The 17,810-nt window shown below is 51.6% G+C and overlaps 7 protein-coding genes across 7 annotated transcripts; 4 read left to right on the forward strand and 3 right to left on the reverse strand.

Annotated features, from left to right (window-relative positions):
* Positions 1–426: 426 nt before the first annotated feature.
* On the reverse strand, positions 427–1,405 carry BJX67DRAFT_376850 (phytanoyl-CoA dioxygenase family protein; the record flags this gene model as incomplete). Its single annotated transcript, XM_071031965.1, has 3 exons — positions 427–524; positions 614–1,052; positions 1,118–1,405. The coding sequence occupies 3 exons, from the start codon at positions 1,403–1,405 to the stop codon at positions 427–429; spliced, it is 825 nt and encodes a 274-aa protein (XP_070890980.1).
* A 374-nt stretch (positions 1,406–1,779) lies between these two features.
* On the forward strand, positions 1,780–3,734 carry BJX67DRAFT_388050 (alkaline-phosphatase-like protein; the record flags this gene model as incomplete). Its single annotated transcript, XM_071034323.1, has 3 exons — positions 1,780–2,217; positions 2,284–2,443; positions 2,494–3,734. 3 exons carry the CDS (start codon positions 1,780–1,782, stop codon positions 3,732–3,734), a joined length of 1,839 nt encoding a protein of 612 aa, XP_070890981.1.
* On the reverse strand, positions 3,537–5,901 carry BJX67DRAFT_95961 (uncharacterized protein). The gene is made up of 4 exons (XM_071035666.1): positions 5,670–5,901; positions 5,506–5,615; positions 4,806–5,455; positions 3,537–4,758 (listed from the first exon to the last, which is right to left on the reverse strand). Exons 1-4 carry the CDS (start codon positions 5,793–5,795, stop codon positions 3,740–3,742), a joined length of 1,905 nt encoding a protein of 634 aa, XP_070890982.1. The 5' UTR covers positions 5,796–5,901; the 3' UTR covers positions 3,537–3,739.
* A 516-nt stretch (positions 5,902–6,417) lies between these two features.
* Positions 6,418–8,427, forward strand: BJX67DRAFT_96052 (major facilitator superfamily domain-containing protein). The gene is made up of 6 exons (XM_071035667.1): positions 6,418–6,605; positions 6,663–6,953; positions 7,014–7,286; positions 7,337–7,463; positions 7,510–7,639; positions 7,702–8,427. Exons 1-6 carry the CDS (start codon positions 6,515–6,517, stop codon positions 8,269–8,271), a joined length of 1,482 nt encoding a protein of 493 aa, XP_070890983.1. The 5' UTR covers positions 6,418–6,514; the 3' UTR covers positions 8,272–8,427.
* A 1,386-nt stretch (positions 8,428–9,813) lies between these two features.
* BJX67DRAFT_96069 (uncharacterized protein) lies at positions 9,814–10,798 on the forward strand. The gene has a single exon (XM_071035669.1). The coding sequence runs from the start codon at positions 9,988–9,990 to the stop codon at positions 10,492–10,494; it is 507 nt and encodes a 168-aa protein (XP_070890984.1). The 5' UTR covers positions 9,814–9,987; the 3' UTR covers positions 10,495–10,798.
* BJX67DRAFT_96056 (ammonium permease MEP2) lies at positions 10,361–12,984 on the forward strand. Its single transcript, XM_071035668.1, has 6 exons — positions 10,361–10,613; positions 10,677–10,741; positions 10,806–11,060; positions 11,113–11,787; positions 11,844–12,075; positions 12,146–12,984. Exons 1-6 carry the CDS (start codon positions 10,530–10,532, stop codon positions 12,266–12,268), a joined length of 1,434 nt encoding a protein of 477 aa, XP_070890985.1. The 5' UTR covers positions 10,361–10,529; the 3' UTR covers positions 12,269–12,984.
* Positions 12,985–13,052: 68 nt separating this feature from the next.
* BJX67DRAFT_341243 (beta-tubulin) lies at positions 13,053–15,407 on the reverse strand. Its single transcript, XM_071027872.1, has 8 exons — positions 15,145–15,407; positions 14,994–15,017; positions 14,892–14,917; positions 14,781–14,822; positions 14,663–14,717; positions 14,150–14,605; positions 13,768–14,102; positions 13,053–13,718 (listed from the first exon to the last, which is right to left on the reverse strand). Exons 1-8 carry the CDS (start codon positions 15,154–15,156, stop codon positions 13,358–13,360), a joined length of 1,311 nt encoding a protein of 436 aa, XP_070890986.1. The 5' UTR covers positions 15,157–15,407; the 3' UTR covers positions 13,053–13,357.
* Between the last annotated feature and the right edge of the window lie 2,403 nt (positions 15,408–17,810).

Genomic DNA, 17,810 nt, shown 5'->3' on the forward strand with positions numbered 1-17,810 from the left:
GCGGTGCTTCTCCGCATCAACTTCCGAAGGACGACAAGATGGGTTTTCCAAAACAATGTTTGATCATACTCTCAAAAACATTGATTACATTTTATCAAAATGCCGAGATTTATATTCCGCTACGTATTGTATTTGAGTCAATGCCCCAGAATCTCCTCCAAATTCTTACTGACCAGAAACGGACACCGGTCAAGAGCTTTCACGAGAGAGAGTCTTGTGAAGGTGTCGTCGAAAAGACCTCCAAATCAAAAAGTTGGGATACTCCATTCCTCCCTTTTCTCCCTTTGATCATTTTATGAGATTGATGGTGCTGAGCAGTGGGCCAGCCACCTTGAACTGCTCGTACAGATCATGGATATCGGGATCCCGAGCCTTATGTCTGACACAACTATTCTTCGTCCCGTAAGCACTACCAGGGCATAACAGTCAATGACTCGCAACAGCCTTATCCTCGACTTTCGAAAACGGTGCCGCAAAGCCATAAATCTTATAACCCTGCGTATAATCCTTGCCCTCTACTCGTTCTACTCACCATTAGCAGCACGTCAACGAGCATTAATCAAACAACTGAAATGGTAGTGAAAAGTGGGGCAGAGAGAGAGAGAGAGCATACCATGATCAGGCGGGAAATTCTCCATCCGATGCACATAATAGCGCTCCCTCAAGTCCACCCCAGCACTCACAGGAGCAAACGTCGCATACAGACTCGCTCTGCTCTCCTCCGTCTGATTCTCTTTACTCCGATGTGCCAGGTGCGAGCCGAAGATGAGCACATCTCCGGGTTCGAGGGGGATGCTGACCCATTCATGCGCTTCCTCCCAGGCCGGTAGGATGCGGCCGTGATGTGCGAAGTCGATGCTCATCTTATGCGAGCCGGGCACGACCTCAAGACAGCCGTTTGCGAGCGTTGCAGCATCGATGGCGAAGTTCGCGGTTATGTGCTCGATTCCGCCGTATCCGATGTGGTCGTAGGCGGGCGCGTCGAGGTGTGCTTGGAAGCCGTTACCGTGGGGTTGCTTGTAGTTGATTTTGTCCTTGAAGAGTGTCACTTCCTTCAATCCCAGCGTCAATATTAGCACCTAAGTTTACCACGGTCAGGGTCGAATGAGGTACTTACCTCCCCAGCCAGTGCATTCAAAATCCCTAGCAGCGCATCACCATACAACAGATCCTTGAATCGAGGGTGGTAGTCGACGAACTTCTCCGTACGCATGAGTTGGCGCTCGCCGTTGATGTTGATTTCATCGTAGGGCATCCATTTGCCCTTTTCGCGGGGCCAGGATTTCACCTCGCGGGTCCATTCTTGGAGGGCGGCGGGGTCGACGAGGTTGTGCTCGGAGCGGCCGAGGAGGAGGTAGCCGTTTTTATGGTAAGACACAATCTGCTCCGGGGTTGGCGTGCTCATTTTCAATGTTTCAGTGTTCGGCTCTGATGGGGATATGGATGTCAATGTAAATGTAGATGTCGAGTCAACTCGAGTTGGAACTCGGACTCTTGGATAGAAGGTAGGTGAAGACGACGATTTCATTTATATCTAATCCGGCTCATATTTGGCGATTCTCGAGGGGTTCAACCTGTTCCGAACCCGAAAGGCCTTCGTGCCGATAGGATGGCCTTCGTGCCGTGGGAGTGGACGAAGTGAAGCTCTTCCTCCCGACGCCGGTGTTCGTCCGCACTTCTCTTCCCACCAGATCTTGAAATACTATTCAGCTACGGCCCCGAAGGACATTCCAATCCTCTCACTGTAAAAATTCGTACCACCGTAAAACCGAAGACAAAATGCTCCCCTCTGCCCAATCGCACACCCGCGAAACAATAACCACCCTCTTCGGCTTCCTCCGCGCCCAGGGCCAAGCCGATTACCTTGGCGAGCGCATAACCCAGCTCGAACACTCTTTACAATGCGCGCACCTTGCGCGTCAATCCTCCGAGTATGGAGACGACAAGGAGGTCGTCCTTGCCGCGCTCCTGCATGATGTGGGACGGTTTATCCCCGCGGCGGAGAAGATGGCAGCTATGACCTCGTCCGATGGGAAGTATATAGGACGGGAGAGCCATGAGGTTTTGGGGGAGAAATATCTCTGCGAGATTGGGTTCAGTGAGAGGGTATGTGCGCTAGTGGGCGCGCATGTTATGGCGAAGAGGTATCTTGTTGCTACGGATGCGGAGTATTGGGAGGGGTTGAGTGAGACGAGTAAGAGGACGTTGGTTTATCAGGTAGCTGAGTTATCTACCATCTCGCTCCGCCAACTATGTGTCTGCGTTACTAACGAGGGGGGTTAGGGAGGGGAGTTCACTCGGGAACAGGTTATGGAAGCCCAGGTTGACCCTTGGCTGGAAGCAAAACTGGCTGTGAGGCGATGGGACGACCAGGCGAAAGTGCCTGGTATCGTGGTTCCACCGTTGGAAGATTACGAACAGTTGGCATATGAATGTCTCCTCGGTATGCTCAAGAGAACTGCTCTCGAAGGTTTTTCGTAACTAACAGACCAGAATCACGGACCACCTTCACCCTGCACTCGAGAGAGTACCGTCTCCCCACTACACCAACAATCGTTGTCTGCATTGACGGCTTCGATCCCGAATACCTTGTGTCCGGCCTTGAACGTGGCCTTCTTCCAACTTTCAAATCTCTAGTCGAGAGGGGCTTCCACGCTACCGCCAAAAGCTGCATGCCGTCTTTCACAAACCCTAACAATGTCTCCATCATAACCGGGGCCCCGCCATCCATCCATGGAATTGCAGGAAATTTCTTCCTAGATCGGGCCACTGGGTCTGAAAAGATGATCACGGACGACTCCCTCCTACGTGGATCTACTCTACTCCAGAAGATGTCTGAGCGAGGCGTGCGCGTGGCAGCAATCACGGCGAAAGATAAGCTGCGAAAGATCCTCGCACACGGCCTACAAAGTCCCGCAATCTGCTTCTCTGCTGAGCGTGCTGCAGATTGTACCTTGGAGGAAAATGGAATCACCGACGTGGAGAAGTGGCTAGGGCGCTCTGCACCAAGCCAATATTCTGGTGACTTGTCGCTGTTCGTTTTGGATGTGGGAGTCAAATTGCTTCAAGAGGGCAGGTCGGACTTCTTCTATTTAACGCTCTCGGACTATATTCAACACAAGCATGCCCCCGGCGATAAGGAAGTGGACGAGTTCATGCACGCAATCGATGAGCGGCTGGCACAGATGATAAACCTCGGGGCCACAGTCGGAGTGACTGGGGACCATGGAATGGGCGCTAAATCGACGGCTGATGGAGAGCCAAATGTGCTATTCCTCGAGGATGTGTTGAATGATAGGTTCGGTAGTAACGCTACACGGGTGATATGCCCCATCACCGATCCGTTTGTGCGACACCATGGAGCTTTGGGCTCGTTTGTGCGCGTCTATCTCAAAGATATAACGCAGCTGGAGTCGATAATTCAAGCCTGCCAGTCACAGCCAGAAGTCGAGAGTGCGCTCAGCAGAGAAGACGCAGCGAGGGAATACGAAACGCCTTTTGACCGGGAGGCAGATATTGTGGTTATCTCGACCCCAAACACCGTGATCGGAAGCAGCAAAGCGAAGCATGACCTCTCCCAAGTGAGGGATCACCCACTCCGCTCACATGGAGGCCGCAGCGAACAAGACGTCCCAGTGATTCTGTCTCGGCCAGTGATCGATCTCAAGATCGCTGACGCGAGGAGCTGGAGAAACTACGATATCTTTGATCTAGCTCTCAATTGGCCTGCCTAATTGATCTATTGGTGGGATATCACAGGGGGTCCTGCAGGCTCTGCCGCCGTACCATATTGAAATAGCCAGTCATCTAGATCAGGCAAGTTGGATAGAAAATCAAAGTTCGTCATGTTTTCCATCCATGCCAGGTCTGCTTGGGATGGTTGCTCAACGTCCGGAGACGGATGAACAACTTCGCACATAGGCATGGGTTCCTGACATTTGTGCAGTAGCTTTGCTAGCCCCTTGGCAATCACCACAAGAATATGCTGCCGATGCATTGTCTGTGTAATTTCTTGCAGAACAGCAACCGTCTGGGTCGCAAGAGACAGTATTTTTCCTGTGTCTATTCGGATTGTACTTGGGTATTTCGTCGCTACCTTGAGCAAGAACACGACGGAGAAGGCGAGCATCGTGAAGAAGTATAACGGAAGGCCGTTCAGGAACGAGCGAAATTCTTCATCCGAAATTATCACCTTGAGAATAGACATTGCTGAGAGTACTCCTGCGTTGGCAATCTCCTCTATTTCAGGAGCCAAGCACGAGGGATTGCCCTGAGCGGACAACCCGCGAAAGGCATGCGAGCAGAGGTAGAGCTTCGCGAAGTGGAAGTGAAATCCTACGCCTTTCTGAGGATAGTTCCCCACATTCTGGTTCAAAGAGAAGGTTTCGTTCCAGTCTGCGTACCAGGTATCCAAGGCAATGAGGTGCCGGCGAAACTGAGGTAGCTTCTGTGGAGGTACGGGCGAATCGACATCCACTCCGAATGTATCGAACGCCTGGCTAAGCGCCGACCATACCTTGACCTGGCTTACTAACCTCGCGTCATCCTCAGTCGCATATTCGATTTCAAGAAATCGGCTAGCGGAGTCGATAATTAGACCCTCTCGGGACATGGGAGGCCGACCATAGGCAATTGAGAAGTGGTGGTCACACACGTAAACCAAATAGTACAGCCTAGCTTGTAAGTAGCCAGTACGGTCGCCATGCAAGGCCTTATAGATCCCATAGTGCAACTTGAGGTCTGACGAAATCCGCACAGCTAGCCCTGTCAGCTTGTTTTGCCCGTAAAACCTCAGGTCAACATACCCGTTCCTATCAAAGCCCATGATAACTCATGCAGCCAAAACGCGCCTATACATAAGCCCCGGACATCATCGTCATGAACGGGAGAGAATGCCAACGCTGCGGCGACGTTCCTATATTCCCTTTCACAGGCCTCGTACAGATGCCCCAATGGCCGCGAATGCAGGGCTCCTACGGTGCATACAGCAGCGGTCAGTAGCGGGGAAGTCTTCCGTATCGAGTCAAGGCTGGTGTGATCTCCGAGAATCCGGTAGAGAAAATGATCCAGCCGAAGATAATATATGTCAAACAACGCGAGGGCCTGTGGCAGGGAGAGCACGCCTATTGAGATTAGGTCATGCCGACCCTTTGACGCCAACTGGATAGATGCACGCGTGCTGCGAATTTCTGACACGCATGCGGCGGGAATAGAAGCAGGACCACCTAGAGGGTCCATGACGACTTCCCAGGTTTGCACTTGCTCTGGTTCATCAGGGGAAGCGCCCCTAGCACTCCGCACTGAAGCTAGCCGGTATTCCGGAGAAAGAGAAGGGGCAGCCGAAACAGCATGATCATCGGCTGACGGTTGGAAGCCCGGGATATCAACTTTCGTTGCGATCTTGGCTATCGTGTTTTCCAGCCACCGAAGCTTCTGAACGACGGAGTTTTTCCATCTAAGACCAATCAGCAAGGGACAGCAGGGGCTCTACAGTCTATTGTTTACGTTGCATCATCTTCCAGAATCATCTGTAGACTCCGGTTCACCGTGCAGGAAAGTCCCCTTTTGCGACAGCGAGTACACGGGGTTTGGCCATCACGCATATGGCATTTGACCTTGTTCTTGTATTAGCTGCATGTGGATGTACAGAAGCCATACACATGACATACTTTCTGCTTTCTGCAGGCCACACAGGCTGTGATTTTGCGGGTGATATCAGGCGGCTTCCGGTCCCCGAAAGACTCCCGCAACGCACTCACGGCGGGAGGTGATGGAAGGGTCTGAGCCAAGTCCATCGTGTATCGAAACTCGACAAGGCTGTGAGACAACCGGGACAGAGACAGGAACCTTTACAGCATTTCAACGACGACCGCGAAAGGCCAATAGGGTACCATCCATATGATCTGACTCAGAGAGAACCAGACAGCTCATGCTCGAGTCGCTCCAGAGTCGATGCCACACTGGAGCAGAATTTTAGAGGACTTCACGCCGAAGTCCGGACTTTTGAATGCACGATGATCGAAGAGAAGAAGCAGGCCGTCAAGCACGACAGGAAAACGACATCTTGGCTCTCCTCTTAGCGCAAGCTAAGAACGAAGTGGGACGCGGCCTCGCACTTCCCCCCGACGAGACTCCAAAAGACTCCAGACTAGTCCAGGCACGTGCGAGTCTGGCTGGTTCCTCTTTGTTGACCGCCTTCCGCCGCTTGTTTGGCCCAGCTCCCCAGCTTCAGTTGGAGGGCCTCGTGGACTCAAGGAGCCTGCCCATTGACCCGTTTATCAAGGTATCTGCTCTGGGCGGTTTCGAAGCAAGAAGTCTGATGGATACATTTCACGGCACTTCGTGCCGACAGGAGAAGATGCAGAGCGACATTGACTCTCGATTGAAACCAGAATGGATTGTTACTACAACAAGTATATATATTCCCGGCTGGCCGGTGATTCCAAAAATGATGTGGCAAGCAGAGAACAGCTCTCATGGGTGAATTTGACCGGGATCTAACAACTCTTCCAATATGGCGTCTCTTGGATCCAAGCTCCGCTTCCTGGCAACCGCAGGCGTTGGGTTCTTTGCGGACGGATATCTTAACTTGACCATCGGCCTAGGTACGTCGGAACACTCCAATACCCAAACACACTGACGAAGGCTTATGGTCTGTGCAGTGGTACCGATCCTAGGCTACCTTTATTTTCAAGGCAATGAAGGGTCGGTGCCTGCCGTGGACAGTGATATCATGAAAGGCGGCTTGAGCCTGGGCATGGTTGTCGGACAGCTTGCTTTTGGAGTGCTCGGAGACGCCTGGGGCCGGCACACCATATATGGGAGGGAGTTGCTGATCACCATCTTTGGGACGCTCCTGGTGATCCTAATGCCTTGGAAGAATATGTCCCCCAGTGCTGTCACGGCTTGGGTAGCCGTCTGGCGTGTCGTAACTGGAGTAGGTACCGGAGCAGGTAAGATTTTTTTTGCCCTTACTCGCGGTGAGTTAAGAGCAGGAAAACTGATCGGTCTAGACTACCCGCTGTCATCCTCTCTATCCGCGGAAAAAGCGCCGCTAGGGTCTCGTGCCGTCCAGGTCCTCACAGTCTTCTCGAATATTGGGCTGGGAAATTTCTCTGCCAGTATTGTTTTTCTTGTCTTGCTTAGGGCATTCCAAGGAGCAATAACTTCTAAACTTGATCGGCTGCAATGGGTGTGGCGCCTTCAGTTAGGGATTGGTATTGTTCCCGCTGCCTTAACGCTTTATGCTCGGTTGACCATTGGAGAGACCAGCCCATATCAACACTGTAGGTGCATCAGGCGCACACTTGGAGTTCCGTCATTGACTTTACCAAAGATGTTGCAGATCAAGGCGCGGGGCGGAAACGCGGCTTGAAAGAGCAGTGGGCGGACTTTCATGACTACTTTAAGGAATGGAGGCATGCTAGAGTTTTGTTTGCTACAAGTGCGGCCTGGTTCCTTTTGTGAGTAAAATGCCTGACCCGCCGCCAGATCAAGCTAACAATTTAGTGACATCGCCTATTATGGACTCAACCTCAATCAGAGCATAATTTTGTCAAGAATCGGTTACTCCACAGGGGCAACCCCTTGGGAAAAGCTTTGGAAGATGGCCGTGGGCAATCTGATTGTGCAAGCTGCGGTATGCTGTCTATCCACCAAACGGTTGACCGTCCGTTCGATATACTGACTAGATATCGGCAGGGCTATCTCCCCGGATTCTATGTGGGAATTTTCCTGCCAGACCGTATAGGACGGGTCCGTCAACAATTCTATAGTTCGACCATTACCTGCATCCTCTACGCCATTTGGGCCGGTATAAGTGCACCTAGCGCGCACACATCGACAGCAGGCATGATGGTGATATTTGCTATCTCGCAATTCGTCATATGTGCTGGTCCTAACGTTACTACTTTTTTAATTCCAGCAGAAGTATTTCCCACGCGCGTTCGTGGCACTGCTCACGGTATCTCTGCTGCTGCAGGAAAGTGTGGTGCTATCCTCACAGCTTTTGCATTCGGAACGGTCGAGGAAGCGATTGGTCTGGGTGGAATACTGGGCTTATTCTCAGGTATCATGCTCCTCACCGCTCTGGTGACTTTGATGATCCCAGAAACCAAAGGTCAGACTCTGGCCGAGATCGAGAGGGGTGGGATGTATCACGCGTCTGCATCTCACTCCCAGTCGACCCCTGACATTGAGGGGATGAGCCCGTCGTTGAAAGCCAAGGAGAATGTATATGATCATGAGGTCACGCGTGCCTCTGTTTCTTAGCTGAAGGGGTCGAGAGACTACCCACCGTAACCATGGGTCTGGTGCTCTTGTCATTCGGGAATAAGGAATGGGAGTCGTATTTCAAGGGCTGGTCCCGAAAAGTTGCTGTTTGCTGAAGTATGCTGGGCTTGTCCCACGCATCTCTCGTGTGAGTAAATGGAGCAGAGACTCACTAGAAATGGTCTGTGGTTTTGAAGAGAGCCGTAACGTGTTGGCCAATAGAGGCGCTCGTGTTTATCTCTGCCCCAGGCCTGGGCCGCCTTCCTCAGCCAAGGCGCGGAAGCACGAGCACCCAAGGGGCGCCGAGACGGGATGTGCATCCACGGTCTTGGCTACAGCTGTTGGGATCATGAACGATGTTGGCCGACGTGGATCACGAAACTTTCCTTTCACTCAGCTCTTCAAGTCTCTGATCATGGGAACAGGGGTTCGCGCAGGCTTGATCGATGCGGGGTTCGTGGTCAAAAAACAGTCCTCCCGGACGCCCGGTCTCTCCCGGATCCGTATTTGCATGCTTCGGGGCTTGACGCCTCTCGGAAGGAAGTCGCGGCCTGTCGCACTTCTCCGGAACGGTTCCATCATATCAGACCAAAGTCGAGGGGGGACGTTGGTTCTGAGGAGTCTCAAGTAACATTGTCCGAACCAACCTTGGAAGGATACCTTCGTCACTGTCCAAGAAAGATCATCACGGCCGTCAAGACTCTGAACGCGGAAGGCAATTGAGCCCACGGAAACACACCAGAGCTGAGCAGGTGATTCCAGCATCAGAAAGGGATGTGGCCTTGGCATCAAGAGCCAAGGGCTTGTCTATCAATAAAGAGGGCATGGGGGCTTTGCAACGACTTGTGGGCGAAATGGACTGATAAGAGGAGACCGACAAGTCCTGATTGGACGAGGCTTGTCGACCTCAATAAACAGGGCGCATTCTTGCATTATTGACTGAATTCATTGAACTGAGGCTCCTGAAAATCATTCTTGAAGTGAGCTGCAAGATTCCTGGCAGGTGACTTGTCTGTTTGCATACTGTTACCTCCCTCCTCGACCTTTGTCATCTCCACGAGTTGGCGTGGTTGCCAAAGAACGTTCTCGACGCGAAGTACCTGCATGGCCACATTTCAACTCAACCTGCTCGATCGGCACGAATGGCACAGTTGAATGAAGGCAGCGCCACGGATGATGCCGAGACAGGCGTTATCATTGCTCATATCTCCAGCCAGTCCTGACGCGAGATCATTGACCAATCAGGGCACCCTATCAGGCTTAGATTGGTTTAGCGGCCGTCCACCATTCCTGTTCGGGTCAAAGGCAGGCGCCTCAGGCTCCCAAAATGCATCAACAAGATCCTCTCCTCTGGCTCGCCTTCTGTGAACCGCGTTATCCTCTGTTGATTTACCGCCCCATTTTCATTATTTGCGCCGATCAGTCAATGAAACCGTAATCTCAACTTATCTCGTGCATCATTATTCTCTTCTCTGAGCGCGCCTTCTCCAACCCCATTGTCCACTCTGCCCTCCCGATGTTTTGGGTTGCCGGTGGAAGATCCCCTCATATCCAATCATCAACAGTACTCTCCTCCCCATGAGTTACTTCGTCGAGATCGGGAGGGTTCTCTGTGATAAGGAGTTTTATCTCTCGTTGGCTCAGAAGATGGAGTCCTGGATCCGATGACTCCAGCGTTGGAACAGACTAGAAGCAATCACGACGTTGACTCGTGCAATGACACTGCTCCAAGAGGCTTGGCTCACACACGCCTCAACCAAGAAAGCTCATCCCGCACGATACGATCGTGGGTGGAGCTGCGGCGCTGCGCCTATCGTCTGTTGGTGGATCACTTGGGTCAAATCGATTCATTCCAGAGGCCGCGAGCCTGTCTCTCTCTGCAGGGAGATGGGGTCGTTCCTTGCCCATGGCACTGCTGACAATCTGACTGGTACCAGAACCACTGTCTGGCTGCCAGACTATAATGTCGACTATTGCTATTTATCTTCTTTAAGTCTCCCGCAGAACCTTTCTGCTTTTTTCTCCCTCTTTTACTTTTTCCAAGTCCGCCCGAACCGAGATCTGGCGCTTGACGGGGGCTTTCCGTCGTCTATTGATTTATATCAACCCTATCTCCTGAGTCCCGACTCGGCCTCCTCCCTCTTCCTCCAGCAACCACGGGACCGGCCGAATACCAGTAGGATCCAGCAGGATACCTTCTTTTCATTCCTTTCTCGACGGTAACCCGGTGACGATACCTTCACCACTGCATATTTACAATGGCTGAATATCCTGTTCCCTACAACGGGACGGGCGCGAACGGCGGAGACTCCCTCAATGATGATCTTAACATTTACTACAGCGTGAGTTTTATCTGCGTGCTCCGTGGGCCAGGGCCCAGGATCTTCAGCTAACAATGTCGCAAGTCGGGTGATATCGCCTGGATTATTACCTCGACGGCTCTCGTCCTTCTGATGATTCCCGGTGTAGGGTATGAAAAGAACAATCAAACTTATAAGCTATTCTTGTCGCTGACAATTTTCCTCTCTACATAGCTTCTTCTATTCTGGTCTTGCTCGTCGAAAGTCCGCACTCTCCCTGATCTGGCTGTCAATCATGTCCGTGGGCGTGGTCTCATTCCAGTGGTTCTTCTGGGGTTATTCCCTGGCCTTCTCTCACGGAGCTGGAAAATACATTGGCAATCTAGACAACCTTGGATTCAAGGGTGTTCTTGCGGCTCCGTCAGTGGGGTCCAGCAAGGTCCCAGATCTTCTGTTTGCTGTTTTCCAGGGCATGTTTGCTGCGATTACGTGAGTTCCATTGAGACAACCTGGGATAGACAGTGAACTAACGACTGAATAGGGTTGCCCTCGCTGTCGGTGCGGTTGCCGAACGCGGCCGCATGCTTCCCTGCATGATCTTCGTCTTCGTCTGGAGTACAATCATCTACGACCCTGTCGCCTGCTGGACGTGGAACGCCTCTGGTTGGGTCTTCAACCTAGGAGGCTTGGACTTTGCTGGGGGTACACCCGTTCACATTGTCTCGGGTGCGACTGCTCTGGCATACTCTTTGATGCTCGGAAAGCGTCGTGGTCACGGAACTCATGAGCTCAACTACCGCCCCCATAATGTTACGCACGTCGTTATCGGTACCGTTTTCCTCTGGGTCGGTTGGTTTGGTTTTAATGCCGGCTCTGCTCTGAGCGCCAACCTACGTGCCGTGATGGCTGCTGTTGTCACCAACTTGGCTGCCTCTGTTGGCGGCGTTACCTGGTGCTTGCTGGACTACCGCCTGGAGAGGAAATGGTCGACTGTTGGCTTCTGCTCCGGTGTGATTTCCGGTCTGGTTGCCATCACACCTGGCTCGGGATTTGTGCCGCCGTGGGCTGCTTTTGTCTTCGGTGTTGTTGGTGCTGCATCTTGCAACTATGCGACTAAGCTCAAGTATCTCATCCATGTTGACGACGCCCTCGATATCTTCGCTGTTCACGGTATTGGCGGTCTTGTCGGCAATCTCCTGACTGGCCTCTTCGCAGCGTAAGCCCCTCAAACCCTCGCCGTCTGCCAAATAGAGCCTAATTTAGCTTCCATAGTGACTACATTGCCCACCTTGACGGCGCCACCGAAATCGACGGCGGCTGGATCAACCAGAACTACATCCAACTCGGTTACCAACTGGCTGATTCCGTTAGCGGAATGGCCTACTCCTTCTTCGGAAGCTGCATTATCCTCTTCATAATCAACATGATCCCCGGCCTCAGCCTGCGTGCCTCGGAGGAGGACGAAATCCTCGGTATCGATGACGCCGAGATTGGCGAGTTCGCTGTATGTCGTTCTGCCTCCCCCTCCCCCACTCATCCTCCTCAAAGCGTAGGGCTAACACCGTCTTTCACAGTACGACTACGTCGAACTCACCCGCGATGTCATCAACAGCACCACTGAGCAAATCGACGGTGCATCCAAGCGCAGCGCTTCCCCTCCCGGAACCTCCGAGGCCCCTATCGAAGCCAAGGCATAAGTAATTAACGAACCTCCTCCCCTCCGAGGTGTGAGATTAAGATGGATGCGCCAGACAGACAGATAGAACTGTGTCGGCTCGGCCTCGTTCTATCTATCTTTAGCTCCTTATCTCTTCCTAGTGATGATACGATCGGTTCTCTTATATAACTCTCGCGTTGCAGGGTTGCGCTGTGCTGTCTGTGCTCTCCTGGTTTGTACATATTTCACATGGACGGAAACTTCTTTCCCTCCTTTCTTCTGATCTCTCTTTACACCTACTTAAATCTACTATAATTCTTGATACCCGCCTATCTACCACCCCACTCGCCCGCCCACTCTATCTCTCATTCCCACCCTCCTTCTCCGAATGACAAATTATCGTCAGGCTAAACCACCTGGCGCCATCATTTCTGCATCGCTCGTTGTCTCTTCAACCGCCTGGATACCCTTTCTTTGCCTTTGTCACCTTCATGTTTGACGTCAATATTGATCTCATGTCCACATGTTATTCCTTTCTTCCTTGTTTCTTCCTTTTTTCTCTCCGATGAGATCGCAATTATGAATTAGAAACCTTGAAATCGACGGATTTGGATTTTGTTCTGGAGAGTGAGTTTAGATTACGAGTTCTATACTCGGTGCGCCGGAGATTAAGGACGCAGAAAAGCGTTCTGCATATTTGCGGTCTTTTGCGGGAGCCGACGTGGGACGCTTAAGTGTTCAAAGAGTTCAGGCTGTACGGGATGTGAGAGTGGCTGGGACATGCTACAATCGGAGGACGAGACTGAAGGAACGAGGGTCACACTTGCACAGCGGAATTGCTTTTAGACTAGGTATGTGCTAGTTATTCATTCAATAGTTTCCGGGCCTTCTGGGCCAAAAGAAATTAGAAACAGAGAAAATTAAGAGCGCTCAAACCAAAACAATTGACTGACAAACACCATACGGGCCCATCTACATGGCCGTGAGGGCTAATCAGGGTATTACTGTGAGCGGGTCTCAATTCATCACTATTGGCTAGAAATTTACTCCTCGCCCTCAAGAACCTCCTCCTCGACACCGCTAGAGACAAATTAGCTCATGCATAAGAGAAAATGGTCAGGAGTACTTACTATTCCTCCTCGCCTTCGGAGATGGAGGCGTCCTGGTACTGCTGGTACTCAGAGACGAGATCGTTCATGTTGCTCTCAGCCTCAGTGAACTCCATCTCATCCATACCCTCACCAGTGTACCAATGCAAGAAAGCCTTGCGACGGAACATAGCAGTGAACTGGTCACCGACACGCTTGAAGAGCTCCTGGATGGAGGTTGAGTTTCCAATAAAGGTGGAGGACATCTTGAGGCCACGGGGAGGAATGGAGCAAAGAGCAGTCTGGATGTTGTTGGGGATCCACTCGACAAAGTAGGACTGGTTCTTGCTCTGGATATTGCGCATCTGGTCCTCAACTTCCTTCATGGAGACACGACCACGGCTGCAAAATGTTAGCAAGGAGACCCTTATGTGGGTGAAGGACTACGTACAAGATGGCGGAGCAGGTGAGGTAACGGCCGTTGCGGAAGTCGGAAGCAGCCATCATATTCTTGGGGTCGAACATCTGCTGGGTCAATTCAGGGACGGAGACAGCACGGAAGGAGTAGGCGCCACGGCTAGTCAGAGGAGAGAAGCCGACCATGAAGAAGTGAAGACGAGGGAAGGGGACCATGTTGACGGCCAGTTTGCGCAGGTCAGAGTTCAGCTGACCAGGGAAACGAAGACAGGTGGTGACACCGGACATGACGGCAGAGACGAGGTGGTTGAGGTCACCGTAGGAGGGATTGGAAAGCTTGAGCGTACGCATGCAAATGTCGTAGAGAGCCTAGACATGTCAACACCATTATACTATCCCCCAGTTGCGGGACGCACCTCGTTGTCAATACAGAAGGTCTCGTCGGAGTGCTCAACAAGCTGGTGAACGGAAAGGGTGGCGTTGTAAGGCTCAACAACGGTGTCGGAGACCTTGGGGGAGGGAACGACGGAGAAAGTAGCCATCATGCGGTCGGGGAACTCCTCGCGGATCTTTGAGATGAGGAGAGTACCCATACCAGCACCGGTACCACCACCGAGGGAGTGGGTGATCTGGAAACCCTGGAGGCAGTCGCAAGCCTCTGCCTCACGGCGGACGACATCCACAACGTTGTCAACGAGTTCAGCACCCTCAGTGTAGTGACCCTTGGCCCAGTTGTTACCAGCACCGGACTGGCCGAAGACGAAGTTGTCGGGGCGGAAAAGCTGGCCGAATGGACCGGCACGGACGGCATCCATGGTACCAGGCTCAAGATCAACGAGGACGGCACGGGGAACGTACTTGTTGCCGCTGGCCTAGACGATGTTAGGCACATCACTAAATCGTCGTTTCTATATTGCTAGAATACTGACCTCGTTGAAGTAGACGTTCATACGCTCGAGCTGGAGGTCGGAGGAGCCATTGTAACTTTTCTTCCATCAGGGTTCTCTTCCATCACATGTTGTTCGGCGCGACATAGGTTGTACTCACACACCAGAGCCATCGAGGCCGTGCTCACCAGAGATGGTCTGCCTATAGACGGGTCAGCCGATGGATCACGAAGAAGCAAACAATTGGATTGGATGGGAATTGTCGACGTACCAGAAAGCGGCACCAATTTGGTTACCCTATTCCCCACCAACACCAAGGTTAGTATACTTTTCTTCTTCCAAGTAACCAGTCCTCCAATATGCTTTTACTTACACACTGGCCGGTCTGAAGGTGAACCTGTGAGGAAGGAAGACAGATGGTTAGCATGTTGGTCCGTGACATGTAGAACTGGTGGGGTCCCAGTTACCCCCTGCTGGGGAAAGGAACCCCTCTGGACGCGTCAAAGTGGGAGGTGTCAACATACGATCTCACGCATTGTGAAGGGAGTTAGGAGTGATGAAGGATTAAAAAGAGGATGTTTGCAGAACCTGCAATGAGAATTGAATGTGGAGGAGAGAAGACTGGGGAAGAGCGAGAATCAGAGAAGAGAACGGGATGGGAGGAGCGAGATCAGGAGAGGAGGAAAGTTGGGTCGGGGATTGGGAGGTTTGAGCGGTGAGGCGAGCCAGCGAAACGCTAAGAGAGGCAAAGCAGAAAAGATCAACAACAACAAAAGGGGCCGCCTGTTCGGGTCTAGCGCCAGGTCCTGGCACGTGATCACCAGGAACGAACCATAAACCAACATTTTCACGCGAACCACAAGGGGCGGGCTTGGAATCATTTCCATGGGTCTCTGTTGGATGGCCGTGGCAGACTGAGCTTATCCCTTTCCGGGTGTTGGTAAAGCTATCTGGTTGCCGGTGGAAGATCCCCGCAACCTTTGTGCCGAAAAAAGGTCCCAAAAATGGGGCTTCGGACTAACATCGACTTGTATCAAGCCACTTTGAGCAGCACAACTCATACCTCAGACTGAGATGACTTCACTTTTTATTAATTACCGTCATATCTCCCGGCAAATACTTCTCAAAGAGAGCATTTAACTTCTCAAAATTATGCGCACTTTCTGCAAGTAGCCTCAGGCCCACCAAGAATGGATAAGTTTGTTGAAGGCAGCGCGATTTTATGGTCGAGCGGCTCTCATTAGGTCGGCTGGGAATGTCTTCTCAGAACCGCTGAATGTCATTACAGAGCTTATACTTGGTTCTTCGATGACGCTACCTAAAAGGAAGTACGTCTACGCGGTCACCATCAGTCCCTAAACAAAGGACAAGACCAGGGTGTGTGCACATGCTTCCTTGGTTCACTGTGGACTCGGTTCCTCCAAGTTCATCCGAACAAATAACACTTAGTATGCTTCAAATATGGCTCGTCTTCTGTTACTCGTAATCTGTCTCAACTATCCAAACCGTCTATCTCTCGCGTCGTGCGGCTCTGGATAGGCTCGATAATACTAGTACCATCTGACTTCAGGGAGGCTAATCTTGGTCCGGAAAACGCTGTGGCAATAATGATGCAGTCGAAAATATTCATAGCGTCTGAAAAGAATCAAAATTCAAGAAGCAGCTCATCTTGTTGAACGCTGAGAAACCCGAGAGAAAAGCGGACCCTCATGATTTGGGAGGTATGTGTACGCACCCATCTGTTGGACCCTCTGAACACATCTCTCACAAGATCACAAGGACACAGCCTAATGGTTGGGCTTCAGGTCTAGAACACATCCACGAATGTTGGAATCTCTTGAATTTCGACATCAAGACAAGAGAGCTTTCTTTGTGAATATCCGAGTAAAGACCGTCGGTAGAACGCTTCTACGAGGCATGGCTCACGTCGAAAGCTCAAAAATCTATTAGGTACCAAGTATAACCTGAAAACAAGCAATCGCATCTAAGCCATCCCATTTATTGGCTAACCTCAAGCCTCCCTGTTCAGGAAGCGAAAAACACACCTTCCCAGCTGATAGTTCCCTTTCCCATCGACGGCAACAACGCGACTAGTAAGGTATCTCTCCCCATTCACCATCTCAAATCCCCAGATCTGCAAGTCAGCGTCACCGTCAGCACCCGTATATAACACCAGAAAACCAAGAAAATGAGAAATACGTACCGTTTCCGCACTCCACGCCGCCTTCTCACTACACTCTAGCGTATGCACCCACAAACCCCGTCCGCCACCAAGGTCAATCCCATCTTCACGAGACGCAGAATCAGAGGCATCCTCGCCATCCAAATCCTCAACCAAAAACCCCTCGCACCGAGCCCCGTCAACATCAACCTCTCCTCTCAAGAACCTCAATACCTCCTTCGCCCCTTCAACATGGACATTCAGTTGGATATCAGGCCTAATAAGGCCGTCAACCGCACCACCACGAACAGACCGACTCCTCGTGAGAACTTTCCCAAAGACGAAATCCTCGTGCTCCCGCTCCACCCAGTCTAGCACCCTCTTATCCTCGATAACACCGAGGTTCAGGGACGGCGATGAGCGCTGTACGAGATCGAAATGGACGTGTTTCTGGCCACCAGCGTCTGTGCTTGTGTAGTGCGTTAAGGAGAGGTGGATTGGGGAGGATGTTATTGCGTGGCGAAGGAGGAAGGGGATCTTTTGCTGTATAGATGGGAAGAAGGGTGGTGAGTTGGTGATTTCAATAGAAGGATAACGTAAGGAAACTGGATTGAATGGGGAGGGTCGAATGAAGTACCAGCTTGAGAATGTGGGCGATGTTTGAGGAGAGATGCTTTTCCTGGTGGATAGGTTAGTGTCTACTTTCTCCAAGAGATGACTCCGCGTTGGGATGATGTATAGTATGGTATAGTAGGGGCCAGATAGGCACGAAGGTACTAGGGATATACATACAAGAACCCAAGATCCGTTCAAGTCTTCCATGGACGGCAGTGTGTTTCGAATCTTCAAGTCCCCAATTGAGGCCGCCGGTATCGTGTCCTCTGGAGCCTTGAACTCGCCCATTTCGTATGCTTTCGGGATCTGGTGTAAAGCAATTGAAGTGCAATTTGACTCAATGTATTCCAGAATGAAGTAGTAGAAGCAGAAGTAGATGAGACTTATCTCCAACCATCCCCAATTCCCTCCTTC

This window comes from Aspergillus lucknowensis (assembly GCF_044049455.1).
Source record: "Aspergillus lucknowensis strain CBS 449.75 chromosome Unknown BJX67scaffold_2, whole genome shotgun sequence".
In the NCBI taxonomy this organism is placed as follows: domain Eukaryota; kingdom Fungi; phylum Ascomycota; class Eurotiomycetes; order Eurotiales; family Aspergillaceae; genus Aspergillus; species Aspergillus lucknowensis.

What these genes read in the sequence shown, in the direction of transcription:
- BJX67DRAFT_95961 (XM_071035666.1), bottom strand. Translation starts at nt 5,795, where the DNA reads ATGGACTTGGCTCAGACCCTTCCATCACCTCCCGCCGTGAGTGCGTTG. An exon ending in TGGCCTGCAGAAAGCAGAAA is followed by an intron (nt 5,616 to 5,669) that starts GTATGTCATGTG and finishes TACAAGAACAAG; the next exon opens with GTCAAATGCCATATGCGTGA. An exon ending in ATGGGCTTTGATAGGAACGG is followed by an intron (nt 4,759 to 4,805) that starts GTATGTTGACCT and finishes TGACAGGGCTAG; the next exon opens with CTGTGCGGATTTCGTCAGAC.
- BJX67DRAFT_96052 (XM_071035667.1), top strand. Translation starts at nt 6,515, where the DNA reads ATGGCGTCTCTTGGATCCAAGCTCCGCTTCCTGGCAACCGCAGGCGTT. An exon ending in AGTGCGGCCTGGTTCCTTTT is followed by an intron (nt 7,464 to 7,509) that starts GTGAGTAAAATG and finishes CTAACAATTTAG; the next exon opens with TGACATCGCCTATTATGGAC. An exon ending in ATCTGATTGTGCAAGCTGCG is followed by an intron (nt 7,640 to 7,701) that starts GTATGCTGTCTA and finishes AGATATCGGCAG; the next exon opens with GGCTATCTCCCCGGATTCTA.
- BJX67DRAFT_96069 (XM_071035669.1), top strand. Translation starts at nt 9,988, where the DNA reads ATGACACTGCTCCAAGAGGCTTGGCTCACACACGCCTCAACCAAGAAA.
- BJX67DRAFT_96056 (XM_071035668.1), top strand. Translation starts at nt 10,530, where the DNA reads ATGGCTGAATATCCTGTTCCCTACAACGGGACGGGCGCGAACGGCGGA. An exon ending in GGCATGTTTGCTGCGATTAC is followed by an intron (nt 11,061 to 11,112) that starts GTGAGTTCCATT and finishes ACGACTGAATAG; the next exon opens with GGTTGCCCTCGCTGTCGGTG. An exon ending in CCGAGATTGGCGAGTTCGCT is followed by an intron (nt 12,076 to 12,145) that starts GTATGTCGTTCT and finishes CGTCTTTCACAG; the next exon opens with TACGACTACGTCGAACTCAC.
- BJX67DRAFT_341243 (XM_071027872.1), bottom strand. An exon ending in CAAATTGGTGCCGCTTTCTG is followed by an intron (nt 14,823 to 14,891) that starts GTACGTCGACAA and finishes ACCCGTCTATAG; the next exon opens with GCAGACCATCTCTGGTGAGC. An exon ending in GGCCTCGATGGCTCTGGTGT is followed by an intron (nt 14,718 to 14,780) that starts GTGAGTACAACC and finishes ATGGAAGAAAAG; the next exon opens with TTACAATGGCTCCTCCGACC.